Below are 24,030 nucleotides of genomic sequence, written 5' to 3'. Positions count from 1 at the left end.
ACCAAAAAGGAGGAAGTTGTTTCTTTCTGCCTTTGGTCATGCACACCCTTTTCCATCCTTAAACCTTCATAGCATTTTCTCTTACCCACCAAGCATATTTTGTGTGGAAGAAATAGGGTGGAAAGAATAAGAAGATGACAGCTGCCACAACCTTTTTAACTAACAGTAACAGGAAGTGAAAAATAAGACAAAAAGATATCAGTTAAAAGTGAAAAATGTGTGTTAATTCGTCTTTCTGTTTCTCACCTTAGTAATGAAAAGCAAAACACCCAACTTATTTCCCCTTGTTCATTTCTCCTTGATCCTCTTTTCTTTTTTGGTATTATTGCATTATCCATTCTTTTTCCCTTTTTTTTTCTGCTGAATGGCATTAACTTCGGGCCATTTCATTCTTTACCTTCAATCTGTAAGTTATGAATGTGCAATGCCAGATGAAAGAATTTGGTTAAATTCATGTATGAACTATGATTGCGGCAGAAAAAAATTAATGTGTTGCAACTTCAAATCAAGTCAACTTTACAATGAAGCTAGACTCATTTTCAGTACGATTCTTTCTTAAGTTTAAATCATGTGCAAGTTCAGTTCACCAGAAGATAAGACGAAAGTTAATTTACCCCCAATGTCTCTGCTGCCATCAGCACATAGTTTGGTTTTTCGCAGAAACATCATGACCTTCAAACACTGACAATTCAATTCAACTTTATCACACTCTCCCTTGAGTTTACCACATTTCCAAAGAATTTATGCACACGTAGCAATTAATTCATGAAATCCCAAATGCCTTGCTGTCCCCAATTATTAAAACCATGGGTTATTGAATTTAGCTTTCAATAACATTATCAAGACATCTACACCACATGCACATGAGGAATTGAAAGAGAGGGTGGGTGGGGTGGGTATATGTTGTTGGAAAACACACGGTTTGGTCAGGAAAAAATTTATAATTGAATGAATATCAAAGGTGGAGGTGCACACTGCAGCAGAAGAATTGGTGGACCCTTGATTGCCTTCATAGTGGTCCTAAAACAAAAAGCCAGGTGAGTGAATCCCCACGGATTTAATGCTAAGAAAGGTGCCCTCTCCAACTCGGGCGCCCCCCAATTTTGTCTAGTTCAATGCCCTTCAAATTAGGGTGTGGGGGTTCCTTGTACAGGGGTCTGGTTTCCTTTGTGTGTTGGCACATTGGCCTGTTTTGGGACCACTTATTCTCATCTAAGTTGTATTTGTCATCCTTTTTCTATACTGTCATGGCCACTTGGGGCACCCCACAGCTTGGAAGCTCTCCTTTTCTTTTTTTTGTTTTGCTCCATTTGAGCTTTAAACCTGACCCTGGTGTCCAATGTCGGTATATTTTTAATTCCAAGTTACTGCTCTTTTCCCTTTGTTTTCTGCTATGAAGTATGGGGTGAAACAGTGGTTTATGATCACAGCAGTTCAGCACCGACTGGCTAAAACAAAGTACAAAGAAACAGATCCAAGCTATGATAACCTCTAAAAGGGCCCAAAGTGTTTGTGTTGGTGAGAACAAGATTAGATACCTAGTAATCAAAGTGTTGAATATGATTAAAGAATAAGCACACATTTTGCATCGTGTGTTTTCTGTTTTTGGTGCCGAATCGAAATTATATTCTACTTAAAAGTTTCTTTATATACATAAGAAGATCCATTGTCAATTCAGGCTCATTTCCTGTAAGTTGCTTGCATGTTTCTAATAATGTGCTCTTGTCTGATGAATTTTCAACACGCGTTTTCTTCAGCTGAAATTTGATCGGAAAGTTCAAAACAGGCACTCATTGGTTTGTTGAACCCCCTAGTCAATAATGGATGCAACTACATTTTTACTTTTAAAAGTTATAGGAACCTTTCAGTGTATTTAGCCTGATTGAAGCAAATCTCATGTTCAATTTGCCGTCAAAGTGGTTTGAATCCAGTTACAATCCATGTGTTTTTTCATTATTCTGCACAAAGTTTAACAGTTTTTTCCCATAATTTACCTAGTTTAAGTTAGGTAACTTTGTAGTTCAAATAAGTTCTATAGCTTGAAGGATAGGCATAAGGAAATGAACATGCAAAAATATTGCCAGTGCTTTCTTCAATAAATTTGATTCACTACCAGAAAGTGTACACGTCTCCTAGCTTAGAACCAGACACGAATCAGAATCTTCATGTACCAGCAATGCTGAATAGTCCATATCAGACAGGAATTAGTACAGAGTCAAAGCTTTTACCGACGACCCGCCATTCCTATTAAGCATTGAATTTTCCAACTCCATTGATGAGTCATATCTCAATGCATATCCAACCTGGAAATGTTAGTGGATCAAATTCTGCAAAACAGACCTACACCTTGATTCATATTTGTTATGCATTGCTGTCCCTGTAGGGGCGTTTTGGGATTGAAGGGAAACGTGCAAAGCAAAATCAGCTGCAGCTTTCATTGGGAGGATGCTGTGGCAGAGGCCACAAGTTTTAACTAACCCCTTCTAAGATTTTTAGACCCTGTTGCTATCGCTGCATTGCTTGAGCAATAATGACCTAACGGTGTGAGCCATGCCATGGCCACGGACAGCATAGCACAGCTCAAACATCCGTACTAAAACTTGTTGGATTCCTTAAAGTCGTAATAGAAACCCTTTACACATTTAAAACCATGGCTTTTCTGGATGAAATGAATATCAGCAACTGTAACCCAAAAAAAAAAAAAACCCTACTTCAATGTCAATGCACGATCATCGATTTGTTTCTTTTCTTTTGTTTTTATTTGGGAGATGAAACAGGACTGAAGGGAAATGCAGAAAAGATAGACGACAGCCGGACAAGGAAAAAACTCTGAGCTGTCCTAAGAAGAAGAAAAAGAAAAAAGATATTTTGCTTCTCTACCAAGGATACTGAACTTAGAAGGGATTAATTGATTCTTTGACTAATTTTTTCACTTGTATGGCGTGGTTGGATGCAAGGATTCGTATTCAAGCACTCCCGAATAACATTTTCAACTAAAATTAAGTGATTTTTAAAAATTTAAATTTAAATTGTTAGTAATGATTGATTTAGATTTTTATGTAAATTTTAAAAATTACATCTATACATGATATTTGATATGAGATAATATGAGATCTCACACATCATCTTATGAGCAAAAGAGATCCGAATAAGATTTTGCATCATCTTATGAAGTGTTGAAACTCTAGATCAAAAATTTATTAAAAATCATTTATTATTTAAATTTTGATAATTACTGTAAATACTCTGCTTTGAGAACATTCGTCCCTATTATTTCTAATGAAGTATATATATAGTGATGTTATTTCCCTTTTTTCTCTTTCTTTTTGGATCATTTGATGCATATCTGCAGTTGTGAACATGTTTGGTTCTTCATGGATCAAGATATAGATTGTCTAGCATGCTCCTCTAAATTCAAACCATAGAAAATGAAACCTGGAAAATAACATGCTGGTAAAACGATTTGGTTCATTTTTGCTAGAAAGAACGAGATTTGAAACAAGAGAGTCTATCAAATATTAGGCGTTGGATGGTCTGTGTATCAATATAGCAGAACAAGAATAATAATGATCAAACAGCATTTTAATGCGCACGGGTGAGGCTGAAATGGACCCTGATGCTGATAACTTTGAATGTTCATCTAGCGTCAATTGAGCATCCAATGGAGCTCATTCAGACCAGAGGACAAGGTGGGACTCATGCTCGGGGGGTAATAATAGGTAGTGTCTAATGATGACCATGTTTCATATCTTCTCCTTTCTAAGGTTTGATCTGATTTATTTTGCTAAAAATATAGAGTTCCTCATGAGCCTGCTACTTCCTCATATTGTTGATAGCTACTACAGTACTAGTAGTTTCCTGCTTTAATACTTACCTAAGGAAAAGCTAAAGATATGTAGTTTTTTAGCTTTGCAGCTTTCTTAAACATTGGAAATTCAGAACCCGTTTGTTGAAAAGATATAATCAAGGTGAAATAATAGCACTTAGGCAACACAAGACTAGCAACCATTGGAATGTGTAGCTCATGAAATGATTCTGGGAAAACTAGTTCAACCTAAAGCCTAAATGATGACCTGCAGACTGCATAGTAAAAGTTAGCCTAGATAATGAAAAGCACAAGGACCAATGTATAGATTAAAGATTAACCCTATAATCTCCTTAAACGTGATTCTTAGGAGGCAAAAATTTTAGCTCTAGGATGGGGAAAGACAGAAAGCAGAGCGGCAGTTTATTAAGCATCCCAAAGTATTGAAGATTTTCTTACTTCCCTCGTAAACTGAGACTAATCCAGATACATTAATGGAGGCTCCAATGCTTAGGAAAATTATTAATATCACTAATCCGGTGGTCTTCCCTTAAAAAAGAGTTGGGTCAAACAACTGAAGATCAAAGGAAACAACAGAAACGGCAAGGTCTGGATTGTGGAATGTCAATTAACTACAAACAGACTGGGTCAAATGAACTTCTTTTCCTTAGTTATGATAGCCAACAGAGATGTATAATAATAGTAATTAACATAATTAAGCTTTTCAATTACACTTTTTCTTGTTTGAATTTTATCTAGCTAGGAATAATTCAGGGGCTGACCTGCTCACATGGCAGGGCAGACCATATGAAATGAACCCCACAGTCCAATTAACCAATTCAAAAAACCTGCTAAATTCTAGCCCCACATGGCCATGCTGTGCCCATACTCAACACCCAAGATGGACCCCGTTCACATGGGGATGCTGCCTTCTTTCCTTCATTTAAAGAAAAACCAACGCCCCTGATTTCACTCCCACAACCCCCCAAAACGCATCTTGACCGTCCCACTGAAGGCTCAAGTCTTCCATATGGGCGGCTGAGCTTGTCCCACCCTTGTCCCCCTATCGCAGGGGCAGCTTGCCTCAAAGTTGCTGCTATTGCTACCGACAGCTTAGCTTGCCTTTGTCCATAATTCGTGCATTGAGAGAATATCAAGGCTTACTCATTACTCTTAATACACCATACCCTTGCTTTATGACTTCATCATGTCCTATATTAAATACCTGCTTTTGCATTCCCATTTCCACCACAAACTCCAAACATTTTCGTTTCTCTCAAACTTTTTGCATCGTCAACAAGAACTTTTCTGAACTCAGATCTTAGACAACATCAGCTCGCATTCATCTCTACATTGAAGAAGGAACTTTGGTTTTCCAGATAAGTTGTTTGGTGTATCATTTGGGTGAAGATCTTTGAAAAATGGAAGGCAGCGTGGCTTATGAGAATGATCTAAACCTCAAGGCAACCGAGCTAAGGTTAGGATTGCCAGGAACAGATGAAAGAGAGGAACAACCAGCTTCCAATGTTAGAAACAAGAAGCGACCATTGCAGGACCCTGATGAGGAATTTGGAGCAAATGGCAAATCTGATGCTCAAAATGAAACTGCCCCTCCTGCCAAGTAAGTTATCATAACAAGTTACAAACAAAAGTTTCCTTAAAGACCGATCTTCCTAATCTCTTACTGTTTGATCATAAACTTAGATGGAAACTAATGGATTCTTTTGATGCATATGCTCCATGCAGAGCACAAATTGTGGGGTGGCCACCGATCCGGTCCTATAGAAAGAATAACTTTCAGCCAAAGAAAAGTGAGTCTGAGGGTCCTGGGATTTACGTGAAAGTAAGCATGGATGGAGCACCATACTTAAGAAAGATTGACCTGAAAGTTTACACAGGGTACGCGGAGCTCCTACAGGCTTTAGAGAACATGTTCAAGCTCACCATAGGTAAGAATATGTGATTATTGCTGTTATTTTGTTGTTTATGACATATTTGATGTGACTGGGGGTGAAATTGTGATGAATTTTATGAAAATGACCTTCGATTCCCTTTTTTCAGGTGAGTACTCAGAAAGAGAAGGCTACAAAGGATCAGATTATGCACCTACTTATGAAGACAAGGATGGAGACTGGATGCTAGTTGGAGATGTTCCCTGGGAGTAAGTCTCTCTCTCATCTTCTCCCTCTCCCTCTCCTGCTCTCTTTGCTAGCTTTCCTAGATATTTTATGTAACTTACAAGGTTATCTATTCTGTTTGCAGTATGTTCATCACATCATGCAAAAGGCTAAGAATCATGAAAGGATCAGAAGCCAGGGGCTTAGGTTGTGGTGTATGAGAAATTCTCTATAGCAACAGCACATCTAAGAGCAAGAAAAGGGAGAAGATCCATCTCTGTCGTGGAGAGAAAATCTTTCAGCTTGGGTTCTCGAAGGAGATTTTTGGATCTGATTCTCAGTCTCCTCAATAGGTAGTCTGGTCGGAAATTCGGTCGACTGGGAAGTTTAGAAGGAAAACAGATAATATAAAGTGGAGTTACATTTTCTTTCCTCAGAAGTTTGGCTGCAGCAAAGATATTTGGTGGTTTGAGCATTCTGTAATGTTAATGTGTTTTGCTATAATACCCATCAAACCAAAACTACATAGAAGAATCTGTTGCTTCAACTGCAACTTTGTAAAAAAAGGTCGAAGAAAATCACAAAAAGGATGTGGCTATCCAAGTTTTGGTTATGTAGCATTAATACAAAGAAACAAATTAAGTTGTATATCAGCTGTGTTGTCTCTATACAATTAAAACTTGTCTGTGTTATTGTTGAACCTAGAAAATTTAAGTATGCTTTCTCTTTTCATAAGTAAATCGTCGTCATCGATTCATTTGTGTTCATGTTCCCTACTCTGAGTTAAGCCTGCATAAAGAACAAGAAAGAGAGATCAAAACTTGAGGTTCATGAATTTCCATAATTCCCGCATAAGAAAAGTGCAACCTAAGGTTCATGAATCTACTTTTACGCCTATAAGAGAAGACTTCAAGGATTATTAAAGCATTTACAGCTTATTTGTGTGGGATTCAAGCATTAACAAGAGAAAGAAAGCATATGTGTCATGACTATTATGAAGTAATCATAACTCATTTGACATGTATTTGTCCAGAATTCAAGCATCATAAGAGAGATCGTTGTAAATTAAATCCTTTCTCGTATGCATAAATTATTACCTTGCACTAAATTCACTTAACAGCCCGGCTTCGTAGGACTAAGAACTCAAAGAAACTCAAAGTTTAATTTTCTTTCTAACAAAGGCAGATTACTAAACATTTCAATATGATCCGAAATTGGTGTCTGAGATTAATTTTAAGAAATATGCATTGAAAGGGTAAAAGGATGGATCTCAACCTTAAGTTTTTAGAGATTAAAACACCTATACTTGGATCTTGATCTCCCAATATGTTAAGCTTTTATACTACTGAATAGTCTTTAATATAATGTAATCATATCTTTCGCTAAATAGCCCAGAGTTCAAATTCTGATCATTGCCTCCATTTAATTCTAGGCCGAGTAATTATATATTCACAAAAATATCTAGGGAGCCAAACCAAACAAACTCAAAACTAAGGTACTCCAGACCTCAAACAAGGTTACTAATTATAGTTCTGGAAGAAATGCTGTGCTGTTCAAGGTTTTGCTTTGGATAAATGATCTTATGGATATTGCTTCACTGAGGTTAGTACTGTTTTCTGGCAGAAGGTCTATAGTGCAGATGAACCTTGGGAGAGTCTATCTGAAGAGTTAGAAGCATTCAGCAAGCATTTGCCTATCAACATACAGGAACTAAACTTGCTGCAACCTCTTAATTCAATGGATTCATCAATCAAACTATTAGACCTCTAAAATCAGGTCTTTCAACACATCTGCTTTTTCCACTATTTAAATAGGTTATAGTATCTGTAATTGATACTTATGAGAAAAGAATAATGAAGTAAACTTTTTGCTAAACAACACCGAATAGACCTTGACTTGATTTGATAAACAGTACGTTAAATTACAGACAAGAATATAGGTCAGAAACTGTATTTAACTCAAATGTTGCTTTCCATAGAAAAGGTCAAATTATTTTGAAAAAAGGGAAAAAAGTTAAAGTATTCCTAACAGTAGCAAACAGCCTGTCATAAGTCTCTATTAAACAAAGATTATGACCATCAGTACTGATTATACCTAAGATTGCAGACAAAAAAGGCCAGAAAATACATTTAACTGAAATGTTGTTTGTTTCCAAGAAAAGGTGAATAGAACTAGAGTCTAGAAACAATAAAATTGGATGTCAATTTTTTTTTCCTTGGGGATGGTTACAAGTGTCAAAACATGCCATATTCAAAGCCTTTCAACAGGGAACCTTTGTGATACTGGGGTTAGAGGATTCTTTGTTCAAACTAATTAAAATGCAAAAGATCTAAATCTTTCCCACCCAAAGTTGAAAGTTGGTTTAGGGAAAAAGTGAGAACCAGAGAACTGAACATACCACAGGAAGCAAGACTGCAAGTTCCAGTGCAGGAAAAGAGTCAGGTTATATATAGTTAATAACCAGAATTTTTCTGTTTCTTTCAATACTTAATCCTCTCAGTTATGTAATAAAAGTATAAGACAGTGGACTTCATATGCAAGAATTGAATTTAATGATGTCTTTATGTCTGAAAATAACAGTAGTGACACCAAAGATTTATGTCTTATCTATCAAATGGAAAATTTTTACCACAGGTGAAAATTAATGATGATTGGGTGGGATTAATTAACATAATCTGCAAATGGAAGGAATAATCCTTTGGATATTACCTTTTAGTGTATTGGCCAACAGTTCGTTGGTAACACAAAAGAATTAGCATTAAGCTGTCCTTCTCTCAAGGATAGCGTTCTAGGATATGGACACAGAAAATATCTTTCCTAACCATACATGCCAGCAGGTCAGTGGTTTGCGAGATAATTAAACTAATAATACCTTTGGTTAGGAAAATCTTATCGAGCTATGAGCAAATTTTTGGGACTATGTAAACATTGCTCCTACCTAATGCTCTTTTGGCAAAAGAATGCTTTGTTGGGAGTCCCACACCATAAAGCAAATGTACCTGACCACTTGGTACTTTATGTTAATTAGTTTAGTTTATAAGCTAAAATTTAGTCATTTACTGACAGATTTGCCTCAGTGATATTTTAGATAATATAATAAAGTGAATATAACTTTGTTACTTTCTAATTCTTTTGAGCATATATATAAATATATAAATATAATTTTAATTAGCTCCTTAAATGGATAGATTAACTAAGAAATTAATTTTCTAAATGTATAGGAAAGTCCCTTTTGCTTGAGGATATAAAAATGTGTATTTGAAATGAGGTCTGTAATGTACGTCCTGTTGTTAAATTAATTCAGCCTTGTTGGCTTAGGGTTTGAATATCCATTTTAAAGCTTTATTATAAAAAAATATAAGCATTCTCCATCAGTCTACATGTAACAGTAATAAAGCCTAAAGGCATTAAGAAACAAGATCTGACAAGATTCTAGGATTTGACTCTGGTGATCCTAAGGTTATTTAGATGTCGGCATGATGTTTAAATACAAATCTGTCTTAACTATTCATTGATATGGATATTTTTGGTTGTTTTTATCCGTCTAGCAGTAAACGGATACTTCCTGGACAGCATGCTTGTGCTGCAGTTAAAAGTTAAAAGTTTTAAATTTGCAGCCACTGCTAATCAGGATACCTCAACAATTAACAGCCAAACTCTGACAATGCTTTACTGAAAGGCAAGCCTAGAACAGGCACATGACATGTTTGATAAGTGTTCATATATGTGTTACTAAAACACAAAGTTTGTAACATTTATGTTGCCACTCACTACCCAACCACACTACCCATAGACAATGTAACCAAGTCATTGCCTCAACCTGCCATATCATAGATACTGATACCATGTGCAGTTCATAGGAAGGGATGGCAGCCAAGCATGGTCTGATTAGGTGATTCAATATACGAGAGAGATTTGGACACGAAAGCAGTTGCTTCCATGTATCATTACACAACGAAGGTTAGGACATGTGTTCATATGCATAAAATATGCCTTTGTCTCGTAGGCTTTGATACTGGCTGCTGCATACCGTGTCAAGCACAATGCCAGGCCTACAGCACAGAGAACCAACCAGCCATGTCAGTTGGAATTTCTGTTAAAGTCTTTTTATAAGCAGGATGTTTTCAGATGGAATCATCCCCCTACATTTACATGCATTGTAATGTTTTTGCACCCATTGTTTCATTTCATCTTGGTATGATACTCTATTTGCTGTGGGTTCAACAAGTCAAATGGACGAGATAACTGCATATACAGGAGAACTTGACACTGACTTTTAAGTTCCCATATTTTTCATACCATTATGAAATCAAACAGAGACAAGGATACATGATGCAATGGTGATATAGTAAGATATAATTTTCTGATTCTCAAACCCAAACCTTAAGCCAATTACTCTGGATGGCTACATAATTACACCTTTTCTTTTTCAACCGGCTCATTCAAAATTGCAGCATACAGGACACCAGGTTTTTACCTTATAGACATCAACTTTTGGGACAAAAAATAGTGGCACTCGCATCTTGGCCACAACTTTATGGTGCTTTGCCTCATAAAGTTACAAGTTGAAGGTACAACTTGATAGCAAAAGATGTAAAAATTTCCAAAAGATATCATAAAGCTTACTGGTGGATCCCTGAATTTTGTTTCCTTGGCACCTGGATTCTTGAATAATAGGTCCATCCACCAAAGAAAAAGAGTGTTTTAATCATGTTATGCATTCCTCGAATTGTTTTCATCCTGATTTGTAAAACCAAATAAAAATATGAGCAATGCATTACATTCTCACAGGCTGCAAATGTTGACGGAGCAGTTGACAATGTCCTATAACAAAGAAGAGTGATCTTTTGCGAAAGAATAACAATCATTTTCTGAAAAATTTCTTGTGATCAGCCATCTCCCAAAATGTTATATGAGTACACATCAGAAAGCCAGAAAGCATGGGATGGCAATACTTCTTCCTTTCTTGAATCTCTTAAAAATCCCAAAAGTTTCATATCTTCACTGATCAGATATAAGGTAAAATATATTCTTTCTGAATCAATATGCAAAGCATCTCCCATGACAAACTCATGGACTACACATCCCAACTCAATCCAGCTAGAAGCTCTATTCTTCCTAACTTGGTTCTTCCTAATCATTGCTCTCATTCTAGCAACACCATCCCACCTTCTGGCAGCAGCATAAGTATTAGACAAGAGAATATAATTGCCAGAATTATCTGGCTCAATCTTAAATAACTCATCTGCAGCAATTTCAGCTAATTGTACATCACAATGGACCCTACAAGCAGCGAGCAAAGCTCCCCAAACAACTGCACCAGGTAAAATAGGCATGTTTCTTATAAGGTTATATGCCTCTTCAAGGCACCCAGCTCGACCAAGAAGGTCAACAATACATGCATAATGTTTTTCCGAGGGTTGAATTCTGTGTTCTTCCAGCATTTGTTTAAAATACCTCCTGCCCTCACTAACAAGTCTCCCATGGTTACAAGCAGTCAAAACCCCAAGAAATGCAACTCCATCAGGTCTTATATTTGTCCTCTGCATGTCGTCAAACAAAGATATGGCATCTTGAGCCATGCCATGATTTGCGAACGCTGTGATCATTGTGCTATAACAAAGCAAATCTTTTTGATAAGCCATCTTGAAAACTTGAACAGCCTTGTCAATGCATCCACATTTTGCATACATGTCAATTAAACTAGTGACAATTCGTAAACTAGAAAAAAGGAAGGGTCCTGTAAAGTCATTAATAATTGATTCAGCTGCATCCAAAATTCCTAACTGTGAGCAAGCTGAAATGATTCCTAACACAAGCACTTCATCTGGCTTAATACCTTGTTTTTTAAACTGTTTATACAATTCCAAAGCATCACAAGGCTGCCCATTTCTAGCATAGCCTCCAATCATGGTAGACCAAGATACCAGATTCTTCTCAGGCATCTGATCAAACAAACATCTTCCACTAGTGACATCCCCTGCCTTAACATAGCCATCTATCATTATGGTCCATGATGCAATATTTTTACGTGGCATTTTGTCAAGAAAATCTTTCGCAATTTCCATCTCCCCCACTTTACAATACCCAGCAATCATCAGATTCCAAGTCCCAGCATCTCGAACTGGCATTGCTTCAAAAATAGACTGAGCAGAACCAAGATCACCAACATCCATATAGCCAGAAACCATCACATTCCATGATGCTAAGTCTTTGGCACTCATTCTGTCAAAAAGAATCCTAGCCTCTTCCATATCCCTAGCCTTAATGTATCCCTGAATCATACTCGTCCAAGAAATCACATTCCTTTCAGACATCTCATCAAAAGTCTCCCGCGCAACATCCACTCTGCCGTTACTCCCATACCCCAAAATCATCGAATTCCAAGAAACCAAATCTTTTTCCTCCATTTCATCGAATACCCGTCTCGCCAAATCTACTTCGCCACATCTCATGAACAAATCAATCACCGCGTTTTGCACAATCAAATCAAAACCAAGCCCACATTTTAACCCCAAGCCATAAACCGCTTCCCCATCTATAACCCTCATCAACCTGGCTAAACCCTTGAGAACCGATGCCAAGGTAAAATTCAAGGGCAAAACAGACTTTTTACACATATGACAAAACAAAGACAAAGCTTCCTGGTAGTTTCGATTCTCAATATACCCATGAATCAAAGCTGTCCAAAGAAACGCATTTGGTTGGGGAATTTGATCAAACAACTTGTCAGCATATTGGATGGAACCAAACCGTGCATAGAGCCTCAGAAACTTGTTGAGGACTAGGTCAGATGAGGCGATAGAGCCGTCGACTAGAAGACGGGCGTGGATAGATTTTAAGGGTTTGAGAGATTGGGCTCTGTCGAGGAGGCGTAACACTAACTTCATGCGATCCATCTCATGGCGCCAAAAGTAATTGGGATGACTCTTAACGGTCATGTAAGTTGCTTTTCAAATGTTCTGGAATTTGAACAATTGATGGGCTTCTTCAAATGGGCATCTAATGATTTGGGCTAAACTCTTTGCAATACTGAGTTATAACAAAAACTTGTGCAATTCATTTCTCCACTCTATACTGGCTTTATGTTCTGCCTATATGAATGTAAGTTATGACGAGAGCCCAGACGACATTCTCAACCAAGTAAATCAGGCAGTACTGTTATTTGATGAGAAAGGAGAATATCAAAGATAGACAGCAAACTTCCGTAAGGATCATGGAGATAACTTTTTTTTCATTAAATTCTTTAACACCAAAGAATTTTAGGCTTCATTCGACCAATCCCTATGATTGCATCTAACAGAAAGAATCAAACATTATGAGAATCCATCATCTATCCAAACTTTCTTTATAGTTTTAGTATAGTTTGTTTGAATCCAATGGTGTGATCATTTCCAAGATTAAATTCCTCAAACGAAAGAGACCCTTTTGAGAGCCCTGCATCAATGGCCGCATCAAAATGATATCCAATTAAACTGGTTGTCTTCCTCGAGCAACTTCCGGACTATGGTCTTCCAGCAATCCCGGATGAGTGCCTCACCACTGTAATGGTACTTAGGGAGCAACTATAAAAAAAATGTACAGAAGTTCTGTTAAATTTTGCTAAGTTACAAGGGCTCTTGTAAGTAAACAGGTGCCCATTTTCATTTCTCCACATCACAGCCAGCATAACGAACAGAAACAGTGATCATGCAGACCCGCTTCATCTTGCATTTTGTAACTCTAACCTCAAATATACTCATTTTATAGACAGTTGCTGAATTGCTTGAACCTATTGATTATAGTATACATGCTGTCAAAGCGGAGAAGGGCAATCAGTCGTAAGCATCAGGTTAGAAGCCTAAATCAGATCGGACCGGCCAAGATTCATCGGTAACTGTCACGGATTGTTCAGGGGAAATAGCACATAGGAAAGAGCTGAGACCTGGTTTCATTGTGTAGTTTGTTATAGACACAAAGAAGCCTTTTCATGATTGAGATGGATCATGCTCTGGTTCCCTCTCACTTGATTCTTCAACATTGTCATCATTGTTGTCACCAGATAGTGATTGATTAGCACTATGGTCAGAAACAACAATTAAAGCATGGCTTTGAACCAGGGTATCTTTTTGTTTTGCAGAATTATCTTCATGAGTTGTATCAACTGAAGCCAGATATGAAATGCCGTACTTCTGCCCATGAGTTAGTCCTGGGCAAAGCCCCTGAGAAACAAATAACAAAAGTTCTAAGAGAATGGACAAACATCAATGTGATCCACGTAAAATTAGAGTTAATGCAAAAAAAAAGGCCTCAAACTTCCATAGCTGCTCCTTAATTATTCTGCAATTTCACCACATTAAAGTGATTGATGCTATAACTAGAAATTACAAAATTCTTATAGGAGACATCTAAAATTGGCCTATTTGTTTTGTGATCACCAGAAAATGAAAATCACTATGTAGACAATGAGAGAATAGACAATTATCAATCTTTTAGTACCATTTCATTATCTAAGATTACCACCAACCCAATGGAAAACAAAAGAAAAATACAAACCTTAATCAGCCCTGATACAGGAGATGCCTCAAGATAAGAAGAGTCCAATGGAAACCCAGTGCGAACCCAACCCCCAGAAACTCTGCTACCATTAGTTTCTTGAGAATCAGCAGACACATCTGATGCATGAGGCTCATGTTTAAAGTCACCCTGATTACAATAAGCCCCAAAATATGAACAATGCTCTTGCACTAGAGATATTTGAGGAGTTGCAGGCAATAAATGGCCCTCAGTTGTAAATATGTACCTGTAAACGGTAATTTTCCACAAAAAATGAAAAATAAGAAATTGTAGCTGTTTACATGCAATATAATTTTTTCTTAAAAGAAAAAAACTAGGAAGCAGAAACCTTACTTGTATGGTCCATTTTCAACAAGGTTGTCTGGACCCACGGCCAAATCGAAAAGAAGCCACAAGTATTTCACCTAATAATATTGAGAGGTTTCAAACAACATTATACTGGAAAGGAAAAGACTACAACATGATGAGAATATCAAAAACTACCAGGAGGGGGAAGCTGAAGAACAGGTCAAATTGGATTCAAGTTCAAACCAAATGAAATCATGAAATTTAGTGCTGGCCCCCATCTAAAAAAAAGTGTATTTAGGGAATGAGTTATATGAAGAAATACATGTTAATTGGTACTTACTGTTTCTGCCAGGAAAAAGCTCTCCATGTGATCTTCTCTCTTGTGAAACTCAACATCTGATATATGACAATAACCACAAGGGCATCTTGCCCCATATTGCAAGCTAGCAACCATGTCTCGTCCAGCATCCAGATATCTACAGTCAGAAGAGATTTGTGAAGATTTAATTTGCAAGAAACGATTGGGGAAATATAAAAAGGTTATTCAGTTAATAAGAACAGAAAAGGTAAACTGGAAACCATCTAACAGCATGGATAGCTTTGCACTCTCCTCAACAATAATTCTTTGTTTAATATGGTAGCTTATGTATCAAGTCTGTTTTATTTCCTCACATTCACTTTATGCAATATCTTAAATCACTGCTGTTAAATGCCATGATATTAGGCATCAGCTTTGTTCGGTTTACATTTTCCCTTTTTCTATGTAAAAAACTTGCAATTTTGTCTTCAGATAGAATTTATCTTCAGATAAGGGTATTTAGTCAATATTTAATGCTGACATTAATTGCTTCTAAAAATCAGAGTTCTTAATCCTGAAAAAATAAAGCCTTTCAGAAACAATATCAACTGGCTAGTTAAATATGATATTTTTTTATAAACAAATTTATTTAGCTTCTATAAACAGAATGTTTTCTTTTCACCCTTTAGAATTACTACATTTATAGAAAGAACTGATAAAGTTTAAACTTTACAATATTAACCCATCCACACAACTACAAGTGAAAAAATGTTCAAAAGTAGAGCGGAAAAAGTAAGAAAAGGCACTTAAATAAAGGTCAATCTGATTAACCTGGGATCTCTGGTAGCTTTGTAGAGCCAATATGTGCTTTCTATTAACTCGGGACGCAAGGGGTAACTCTTTTGCCCATGCTGCCAAAGAAACATGGTATAAAAAATTCAGATAGAAAAATAGAGACCCAATATGTGCTTTTTATTAACTTGGGATGCAATGGCTAACTCTTTTTCTTAGGCTGCCAGAGGAAAATGGTATAAATGTGACAAATTTTAAGAACAAAAACAAAAGTTATCATGCAATGGAACTTTAGGTGGAGTTATGTTTAAGATCTTAAATGAGAATCTTCCCATAGAGCAACTATTTTGTAATGGTGTAAATGCACTATTATGTAAAACAGTGTACTTTGGTAAATGGCATATTAGGTGTTATCAAGCTGCACAAAAAAATTAGTAAAATTCTAATTTGAAACCCTGAATAAGAATCATAACAGTAGGACAATATTATGATTCAGATACCTGAACACTAAGTGTAGCAAGATTAAAACCCTCAGGAGTGAATCCATATCTTTTCCACACACTGAAGAAGGCAGTATGTGTTCTAATAGCAGGATCAACATCCCCGGCTAAAACCTTCCAAAAAGGGTAAACCTCTGGTTACCAAAAATTCAATTATATATTATATGGTTTAAATCAGAAAATGATATTAAAAAACACTAACCTGAAGGCCAGGCCAAAATGCCTGCAAACTGTTAAATAATGGCCAGACAATAGCAGCAGAATCCATATTGACCTCAACATACCTAAGGAAGTAAAACTAAAATTTAGAGAGAGAGAGAGAGAAAGAGAGATGATAAAATTCAAAACACATGATCCATATAAAATGTCAAATGACAAAAGGAATAATGAAATGAGGGAAAAGAAACATATATTTACAGTGGTTCACAAAGCACAAGTTTTTACCAAGGATCATTGTAAAGATAGTGCATAGCAGCACTGTATGCTTCTTGGAAAATGAACAAATACTCTTCATCTCCAAACAATAAATATGCCTGAAAAGATATCAAGAAGGGAAAAAAAGGTTTCGTCTCTATTACTAAATTGTGATCACAAAGTTACAAGGTACAAGAATTTCAAGTCATGTGACAGACCTTCAGAAGGTACTCATAAAAGGAGTCAATGCTAGTCCCTATTCCAGCATCCTGCAAAGCAGCATAAAATTAATTGCAGCTGGCTAGATATAGATTTGCTAAATTTGATTCCTTCACATTGAAGATGGGTCCGGCAGGAGGTCCATGAGTTAATGAGTGAAACTGCACTTTAGTTTCTAGTTTAATGCATATTCTTAACTCTGATTTTGCTTATTCAATATCTGCATTTCAATAAGGCAAACTTGCAAGGGAAATACAAGAAAATATTAATTCTCAACTTGTCCTTTTGAAAGTACTGAAAAAAGAAAGTTTTACAATAGAATTAGAGGATAGGAGAGGACAATAAATTTCTAAAAGAATAGATAAAGACCACGTCAAAAAAGTTCAAAGCAGACCATCTTTCTTCTAGAAAATACTTCATATATACTGAATAAATGACTCAATAGAAGCAACATCAATGGAAGATTTAATCCCTTTCCATCTATTTAACTACTAAGTAATCTGAAGAACATCCTGATGTAGCTATTACAAACAACAGAAAATTGGAAGGCTCTTGACTGTGTGATAACTGTAAAACAGCATACTACCTTCTGTGTCCATTCACCAGTAAACACATTGATGTGAGCACCAACTAAATTAAGCTTTGAACGGCGAGCCCATAGGCCTCGCACAGCATTCTTTGTAACTCGCTCAAAAACTGCACTCATTTTAGGAAATAAATCTATTTCAGCAATGCAGGAAAAAGTTAACAGTCCTGACAATAGGTAACAATAACAAAAAGTCTCATCGCTAGTCTTCTGATACAAGTTTGCAAAGTCTAGACTAATAAGTTTTGATTTAAGCATTCCCTAGCCACTTCCTTTGGCACTTCTGTCAGATTGTTATAGTAAGATTCCAAGAAAACAAATCCAGGTTATATCTTTAGTTTTCTTGTCTGGCTAGTATTTCCAGTCTCCCCTTCCGTATTTTATGCCTTTCAGCTATCAACAATTAGAACCACATCTTCGTGGCCAAAATTTAAACAGCAAACATGATTACTCGGGCTCTCAGTTTTTGTATTGTAAATATACTTGTGCATGATGGAAAACAATGGAACCCAGATCTCTTCTTCTATCTATGCGCACATCGAGAGAAAAAGGCATTAGGATCCCTGCCTATTAACCTTAGGTTCTTAATATATTGGCTTTGCAGGTTTGGATTGATCCAAGGCTGCTTTACAATTTAGCAAGAAAAGGTAAATTTTCCTGTTACTAAAGATTGGACACGGAAAGGGGAAAGTGGTGTAATTTCATACTAGTTATGAGCAATTTAGCAACAGCAAGCACTGTATTGAAATCCACAATTACAGAAGGATTACTGCAATTTCTAGAATCCAAGATTGCAATTTACAGAAGGATTAGAGCCAAAGATTTGCTACCATACATTTTGTGGCATACAGACTTCTAGAGAATGCAAAACACCGAATAGAGAGGCAGTAATACTTACCAGGATCATTTGTCAAACGGCTTAGCACTCCAAATTCAAGGGTCAAAGTCCCACCACCAGCTGTAGATGTTATCTAAACCAACCAAATTGGAAATTTAAATTACCTATATCATATATGATACATGAAAAATGCAGAGATACAGGACTCATAAGTAACTAGTACTTTAATAGAGATTAATATGTGAACAACATCAATTAACTTTAATACCTTCATCTTCATCTATTGAAATTACATACAGCAACTATGCACATCACTAAGTACTGATAGCATTGTACTCTAGGGGACAAGGGGAATTAGCAAAAGCTACGTTCAGGGTGACAAAAGCACAAGCAGTTTACAAAAACTAACAAAATTAATCATCACTTAGGAGATCATAGAGGCATTGCCTTGCTTTCATGTTCATCAACTCCATACTTTAGATTAACAGATCCGAATGGAATTCCTGCAATACAACATAGCTGGAGATAGTCATAATAAGATATCAAATCTAGGATCAGACTATCAGCCAACTTTTATGTTTGTGCATCTCAATAGAAAAATGATCCAGGAGTGATACCTGTAGGTGTGTCAAATGCAGGTAATAATCTCCGGGCCAGATCTTCAGCTAAGTCAAGTAATTGATTGTCATAGGAAGGAATTCCCATGCCCTGAAATTGAAATGATCCTGATATTTATTCTACAAGAATAAAATATGATTATAAATGACCAATGGAGCTCGACAAATCAATATTACCGTAGCATAGTCACTTGCAATAAGATGAGCAGAAAGTAAACCTCCAAGGACCCGGATGGAGGTCTCAAAAATGGAAACTGTTTTATTCTGCAGAATAAAGGTAAACTCCAAAGTTTAGATTGATAACCATATTTCCAAATTACAAAAGTACTATGTAAAGCCAATTGAACAGTGATTCCGAGGGAGAAAAAGACTAAGGATGAGGGAACGACAAGTTAATATAAACCACTACACAGGTGAAAATCATAATGTAAGAACAATATAGACACATAACATTTACAGTCTTTTTGGATTCTCATGAAGATTGTACGTTCATATCGAATTTAGAATACAATTTTGACAACGGAAGAAAGAGTCATAATAAAAGAACTTTATTAAGGCCTTCAAATTTATCAAATCTTCCCCATCATGGCAATTACACTACTTGTCTCTTTTATTGCACAACAGATGATGAACACATGCCTTAGATGTTAGGCTTGTGAAAGACCAGTTAAATTTTGCAGGACAATTAGGCAGGCATTAAAATAAAGAATGGTGCAAACCACGTATGAATATGCAAAATTAGACAATGGCAATCAACAACAATAATCTATTACCATAACAGTACATAAACCAACTGCTTTGTATGTTGCATTTAAGTCAAAAAAAAAAAAAAGAACAAAACAGAACTATGATAACTTTAATCACTCTACAAAAGACAAACGCTTCCATTGCACTAGTCTTAAGAGTTATCCAGGAGGTGTTTAAATCAGAGTGAGTTTCTAAACAAGGATATAAAGTTTCACCTTCAACCTTATCAAAGTCCATACTAAAGTTCCTATATTAAAAAAAAATCCAAAAATCCAATAGGATAAGCGCAAAAGATTGATGCAAAAAATATTTCACTCACTATATCAAACTGAAGATTTTTACCAATCCATTCAACAGAGGCTGTAAAGCGTTCTCGGTCTCTGAGTAAAGCCAGTGTGTCTAAAGAATCAATCTGCAGCATAGTGGCAACATCAAAAGAACAGTTCAATACACAATCTCTGTCACATAAATTTTGAAAAAAAATGGGGAAATATCAACATTTTACCAGTGTCAAGGCATAACCACCAAGCGTATCTTCTCCTTCACACGATAGAGGTCTTAGCTCATCTAATGGAAACGCATGGTCCATATATCCATCAAAAGCATGATAGAACATTTCACGCACCTAGAGCACCCAGAAGCAACAAAATAAATGCCATCACACGAACGGCTAATACACTCCAATCTACTTCCATTAGTTTATTGGCAATTCGTAGTTTAAAGGTTAAGATTTGACTTCAGCTTTCATTTAACAGCACTTAGAAACCAAGTATCTACATACAATGTGAATTAACAGTACACCTGTTACTCTTTTTAATGCTTTTGCCAAAAATGAGCTTTCAAATTTTGCCTTAAAACCTATTTCCATCACCAAAGAAACCTTAAACACTCAATTATCAATCAACAAACCAAGCAAACACTATAAAAATCCCAAAACGCCAGATCAGTAAAGACACTGAGACTAATAATAATAAAGTTAAAAACCCAATTCAAAGGAACCCTTATAATATCTATTTGTAGAGCAAAAACCCTGAATTCAAATGATAAACTAAAGAGGAAAAATTAATCTTTTTTACCTCATCTCTGAGCTGCTTGGCTTCCTCGGGCGTGACACCTTCTGCGACTGTTTTGTGTACAGAAAACAACAAAAGAAATAACAGAAACTGAAGAATCAAGTTCAAAGCTTTCATTTTTAGATTAGAATTCAATCTCCGTTTCTTTGTAAAGAGATGATCTCGGTCTCGACATCGGCTTGTTCGGATTTCTCTTATGTTTCTTTTTAGCTTTTTGTTCTTTAATCTAAACACTGAGAACTGAACTACCACGGCTGGCTGGCTGGCCGGGTTTTTTAAGTTACAGTGAAAATTATCAAAAAGATAAAACACAGGAAAAGCAAGAAGATAATAAAATCCAATAGGTTTTTATTTGTATTGTTTTTTAAAGAATAATTATTTTCTTCTACCACTAGCAAAATGCATGTTATGGTTTTTTTAGTTTGAGTGAAATTCAACTATTTAAATTTTTTTTTTAAAAAAAAAACAAATTATACCTATGTAATGCAAATTGGATAGGACATTTTAAGCTAATTAACACAAATTTTTATTAATTTATAAAATATTTTAGGCTGGTAAAATGTTGTTCACCTTTCAAATTAAAAAGAAAATTTGAAAAAGTAAATAATAACCAAGTATTTTCATAAAAATTAACTTGACTTTATCTCTTCTTACCCAAAGCAAAAAAACCTTGATTTTATCACAATTATCAAGGTTTTATTTAGTAAATTTATTTTCTTTTACTTCCAACAGTAGTGATTGGTTTTTATTTTTATATATAGAAACGGTTAAAAGAGCTCAAAATTATTGATAAAAGAACAGAAAATACTATCAAAGCTCCAAATGGTACATCTTCCATATTGTCAAGGGCTTCAAACGAATGCCCCTTTAGCCGTTTCCAATGTATCACTGTTGTTATGAATGGAAAATATCTAAGGAAAGCATTGACACCTTAGAATTAAATCCATCAAAAAATAATACTAAATTGATTTTCAGTGACACCAAAATTAAAACTATTCTTAAACTTGCTGTAATTACATAATACTACAAAAAAGTTACGATTTTCAGAGGAGGCAGCTAGCTGCCCACCCATTATAGATCCATCTTTAAGGATCATTCCAAAGCCAAGTCCACTTCATGCCTGCATATACAAAAGAGAATTAAGTTCCAGGTCCAAAGACTCTAACAAGAAACATTACGAATAAATGAATGAATAAATGGCAAGTGATATTGAGCTTTATATTTGTTAAATCATAGAATTAGGAAAAACAAAAAGTTGATGCAGAACATGTTTTTCGCTAACAGAAGGAGCAAACTGCATAGGAAAAAATTAATATGCGCAAACAATAAAAATTTAGGGGCTGAATTGCTAATTTGCTCGTGTTATCTGAAGGGAGGCCTCTTTCCTATTTGACAACCCCCCCACCCCTTCTTACTTCCCTAATTCCTGCCCCATTGGCCCATATAGCTTGCATTTTAGTAATAGTGCAAGATGTGGATATCAGATAGGTTGACAACAAGAAAAACCAATTTTGCAGCACACAGTGTAGGAGGATGAATAAAGGAAAGTACATTCGTACCATTCTTAACCATTAAAACCATCTTTATTACCATGAAATTAGGGATTTTCAGATGTCAGTAAAGCACCAATGAATCTATGTTTAAGCATCTCGGCAAAACAAAAAATAATTTGTGAGAAAAACGAAATTCAAAAAGGATATGATTATTATTAAATTAAAACTTAGTCACGACTTTACAAACCTGTTGCTTTCTCTTTTTTGGTCTCCTCTTTCTACGTGGTTTGCGAGCATCAGAATTGGAACTTAAATTACTACTGTTTCCAGTCTTTGGATTCGAAGATCCCCCTGCCTTAAAGGAAGAACCACTTCTGCTATTGGATGTGTTGCTAGATGTGGACATTTCAGCTCTTTGTATGGATGAATTTCGGCTAGATGAAGATCCAAACCTTGATTTTGCATGTACTGAATTTGAAAAAGAATTAGTTGATGGCCTAGGCGGTGGCATTAAAGCTCTGGCAGAAACCTGTCTCTGTTATTAGTTGCGGCAAGCAAGATCGAGATGAAGGCGGATATGTCAAAACATTTAAAATCAATTATTTTGTTGAAAGTGCGAATATTCAAACAGTTACTGAACCTGATTCCTTTCATCACTAGACATGCCAGATGCTGCTTTGCCAGAGGCACTAGAAGCCTGTTCCCTGCACACAAGTGCCAAAATGTTTAACTGCACTTTCAATCATATCAAAAGGAGGGGAATAAAAGATTTCAGGCCTGTTCAACTACAAAGAGCTTGCAGTAAAAGGCCAAAGTTAAATCTGAATAGAATCTACAACTTCTGCTAACCACAGAGTCAACAGTAATCATGAGTCTTTGTTGATGTCAACAGAAGTTTTAATGGAAGTTTATTAAGTCAATTTGTATCTGTAACTTATCCTGGTCATAAATGTGACTAACAAAACCAAAGAGGGAACAAAAACCCATCAACTAGATACTTAATAGCCCATGCTTCCCATTAGGATACGAAGCAAAGCTCAGGTTGCGTAGTTCAACTCACAGACGCAATATGTACCTGGTACTTTTATCTGTCCATTCATCATCTGCATCAGCTTCATCACTTGAGGTTCCAGTCAAAAAGAAATCATCATCACTCAAATCCAACAGCCCATCATCCTCACTCCCTGTCTCTGTTAAGGTAAGTACAAACAGAAGACATCATCCTTTTGAACATGAAAATACAATTTAAGCAGGTAAAACAACATACATTAACAGAAAACATGATACATCCATAACATGTAACATAGTTTTAAGCTACAAAGTCACAGTACTGTACCAACATTACTCAGAAGAGCTTTCTATGCTGAATTTTACCTTTCTGTGAGTTTCAATTCAAATCAAGATAAGAAGGCCCTTTATTGTAGAACGGTTAACATTAGACCATGTAATCAAGGAAAACAAGTCACTTCATATAGTCTTATATAGCTGTGGTGAAGAAAGAATGTACCTTCCAAATCTTTCCCACTGGCAGCAGCAGCAACTAAGTTGGCTTTTATCTGCTTCCGCAATCTATTTCTCCTATCAACTACGTCTGAACCATCACCTCCCGTAAATAAAGAGACATATTTCTCAGTCTTGGGGAAAAACTGCATTTGAAATAAATTATAAATTTTAGCTTCACATAATT

General features: G+C 36.0%; 3 protein-coding genes and 1 long non-coding RNA gene across 4 annotated transcripts; 1 reads left to right on the top strand and 3 right to left on the bottom strand.

Moving 5' to 3' along the window:
- Nucleotides 1-6: 6 nt before the first annotated feature.
- LOC110422315 (uncharacterized) lies at nt 7-725 on the bottom strand. The gene is made up of 3 exons (XR_002445710.2): nt 615-725; nt 247-404; nt 7-159 (listed from the first exon to the last, which is right to left on the bottom strand). It is a non-coding gene; the product is annotated as an uncharacterized LOC110422315 (long non-coding RNA).
- Nucleotides 726-5,019: 4,294 nt separating this feature from the next.
- Nucleotides 5,020-6,687, top strand: LOC110421244 (auxin-induced protein 22B-like). The gene is made up of 4 exons (XM_021434780.2): nt 5,020-5,426; nt 5,552-5,754; nt 5,867-5,966; nt 6,068-6,687. Exons 1-4 carry the CDS (start codon nt 5,227-5,229, stop codon nt 6,141-6,143), a joined length of 579 nt encoding a protein of 192 aa, XP_021290455.1. The 5' UTR covers nt 5,020-5,226; the 3' UTR covers nt 6,144-6,687.
- A 3,420-nt stretch (nt 6,688-10,107) lies between these two features.
- On the bottom strand, nt 10,108-13,019 carry LOC110421644 (pentatricopeptide repeat-containing protein At5g15300-like). The gene has a single exon (XM_021435280.1). The coding sequence runs from the start codon at nt 12,861-12,863 to the stop codon at nt 10,812-10,814; it is 2,052 nt and encodes a 683-aa protein (XP_021290955.1). The 5' UTR covers nt 12,864-13,019; the 3' UTR covers nt 10,108-10,811.
- A 149-nt stretch (nt 13,020-13,168) lies between these two features.
- On the bottom strand, nt 13,169-21,155 carry LOC110421645 (Glycosyl hydrolase family 47 protein). The gene is made up of 17 exons (XM_021435281.2): nt 20,854-21,155; nt 20,283-20,402; nt 20,097-20,189; nt 19,208-19,294; nt 19,031-19,121; nt 18,861-18,916; nt 18,474-18,546; nt 17,576-17,685; nt 16,989-17,039; nt 16,801-16,889; nt 16,559-16,640; nt 16,357-16,470; nt 15,896-15,975; nt 15,107-15,242; nt 14,812-14,882; nt 14,458-14,704; nt 13,169-14,123 (listed from the first exon to the last, which is right to left on the bottom strand). The coding sequence occupies exons 1-17, from the start codon at nt 20,965-20,967 to the stop codon at nt 13,890-13,892; spliced, it is 1,848 nt and encodes a 615-aa protein (XP_021290956.1). The 5' UTR covers nt 20,968-21,155; the 3' UTR covers nt 13,169-13,889.
- Between the last annotated feature and the right edge of the window lie 2,875 nt (nt 21,156-24,030).

This window comes from Theobroma umbraticum, unplaced genomic scaffold (genome assembly GCF_002168275.2).
Source record: "Theobroma umbraticum cultivar Fairchild unplaced genomic scaffold, ASM216827v3 scaffold_130.0, whole genome shotgun sequence".
Classification (NCBI taxonomy): domain Eukaryota; kingdom Viridiplantae; phylum Streptophyta; class Magnoliopsida; order Malvales; family Malvaceae; genus Theobroma; species Theobroma umbraticum.
Note: the sequence above shows the minus strand (reverse complement) of the source record. Positions and strands in the feature narration are given on the sequence as shown.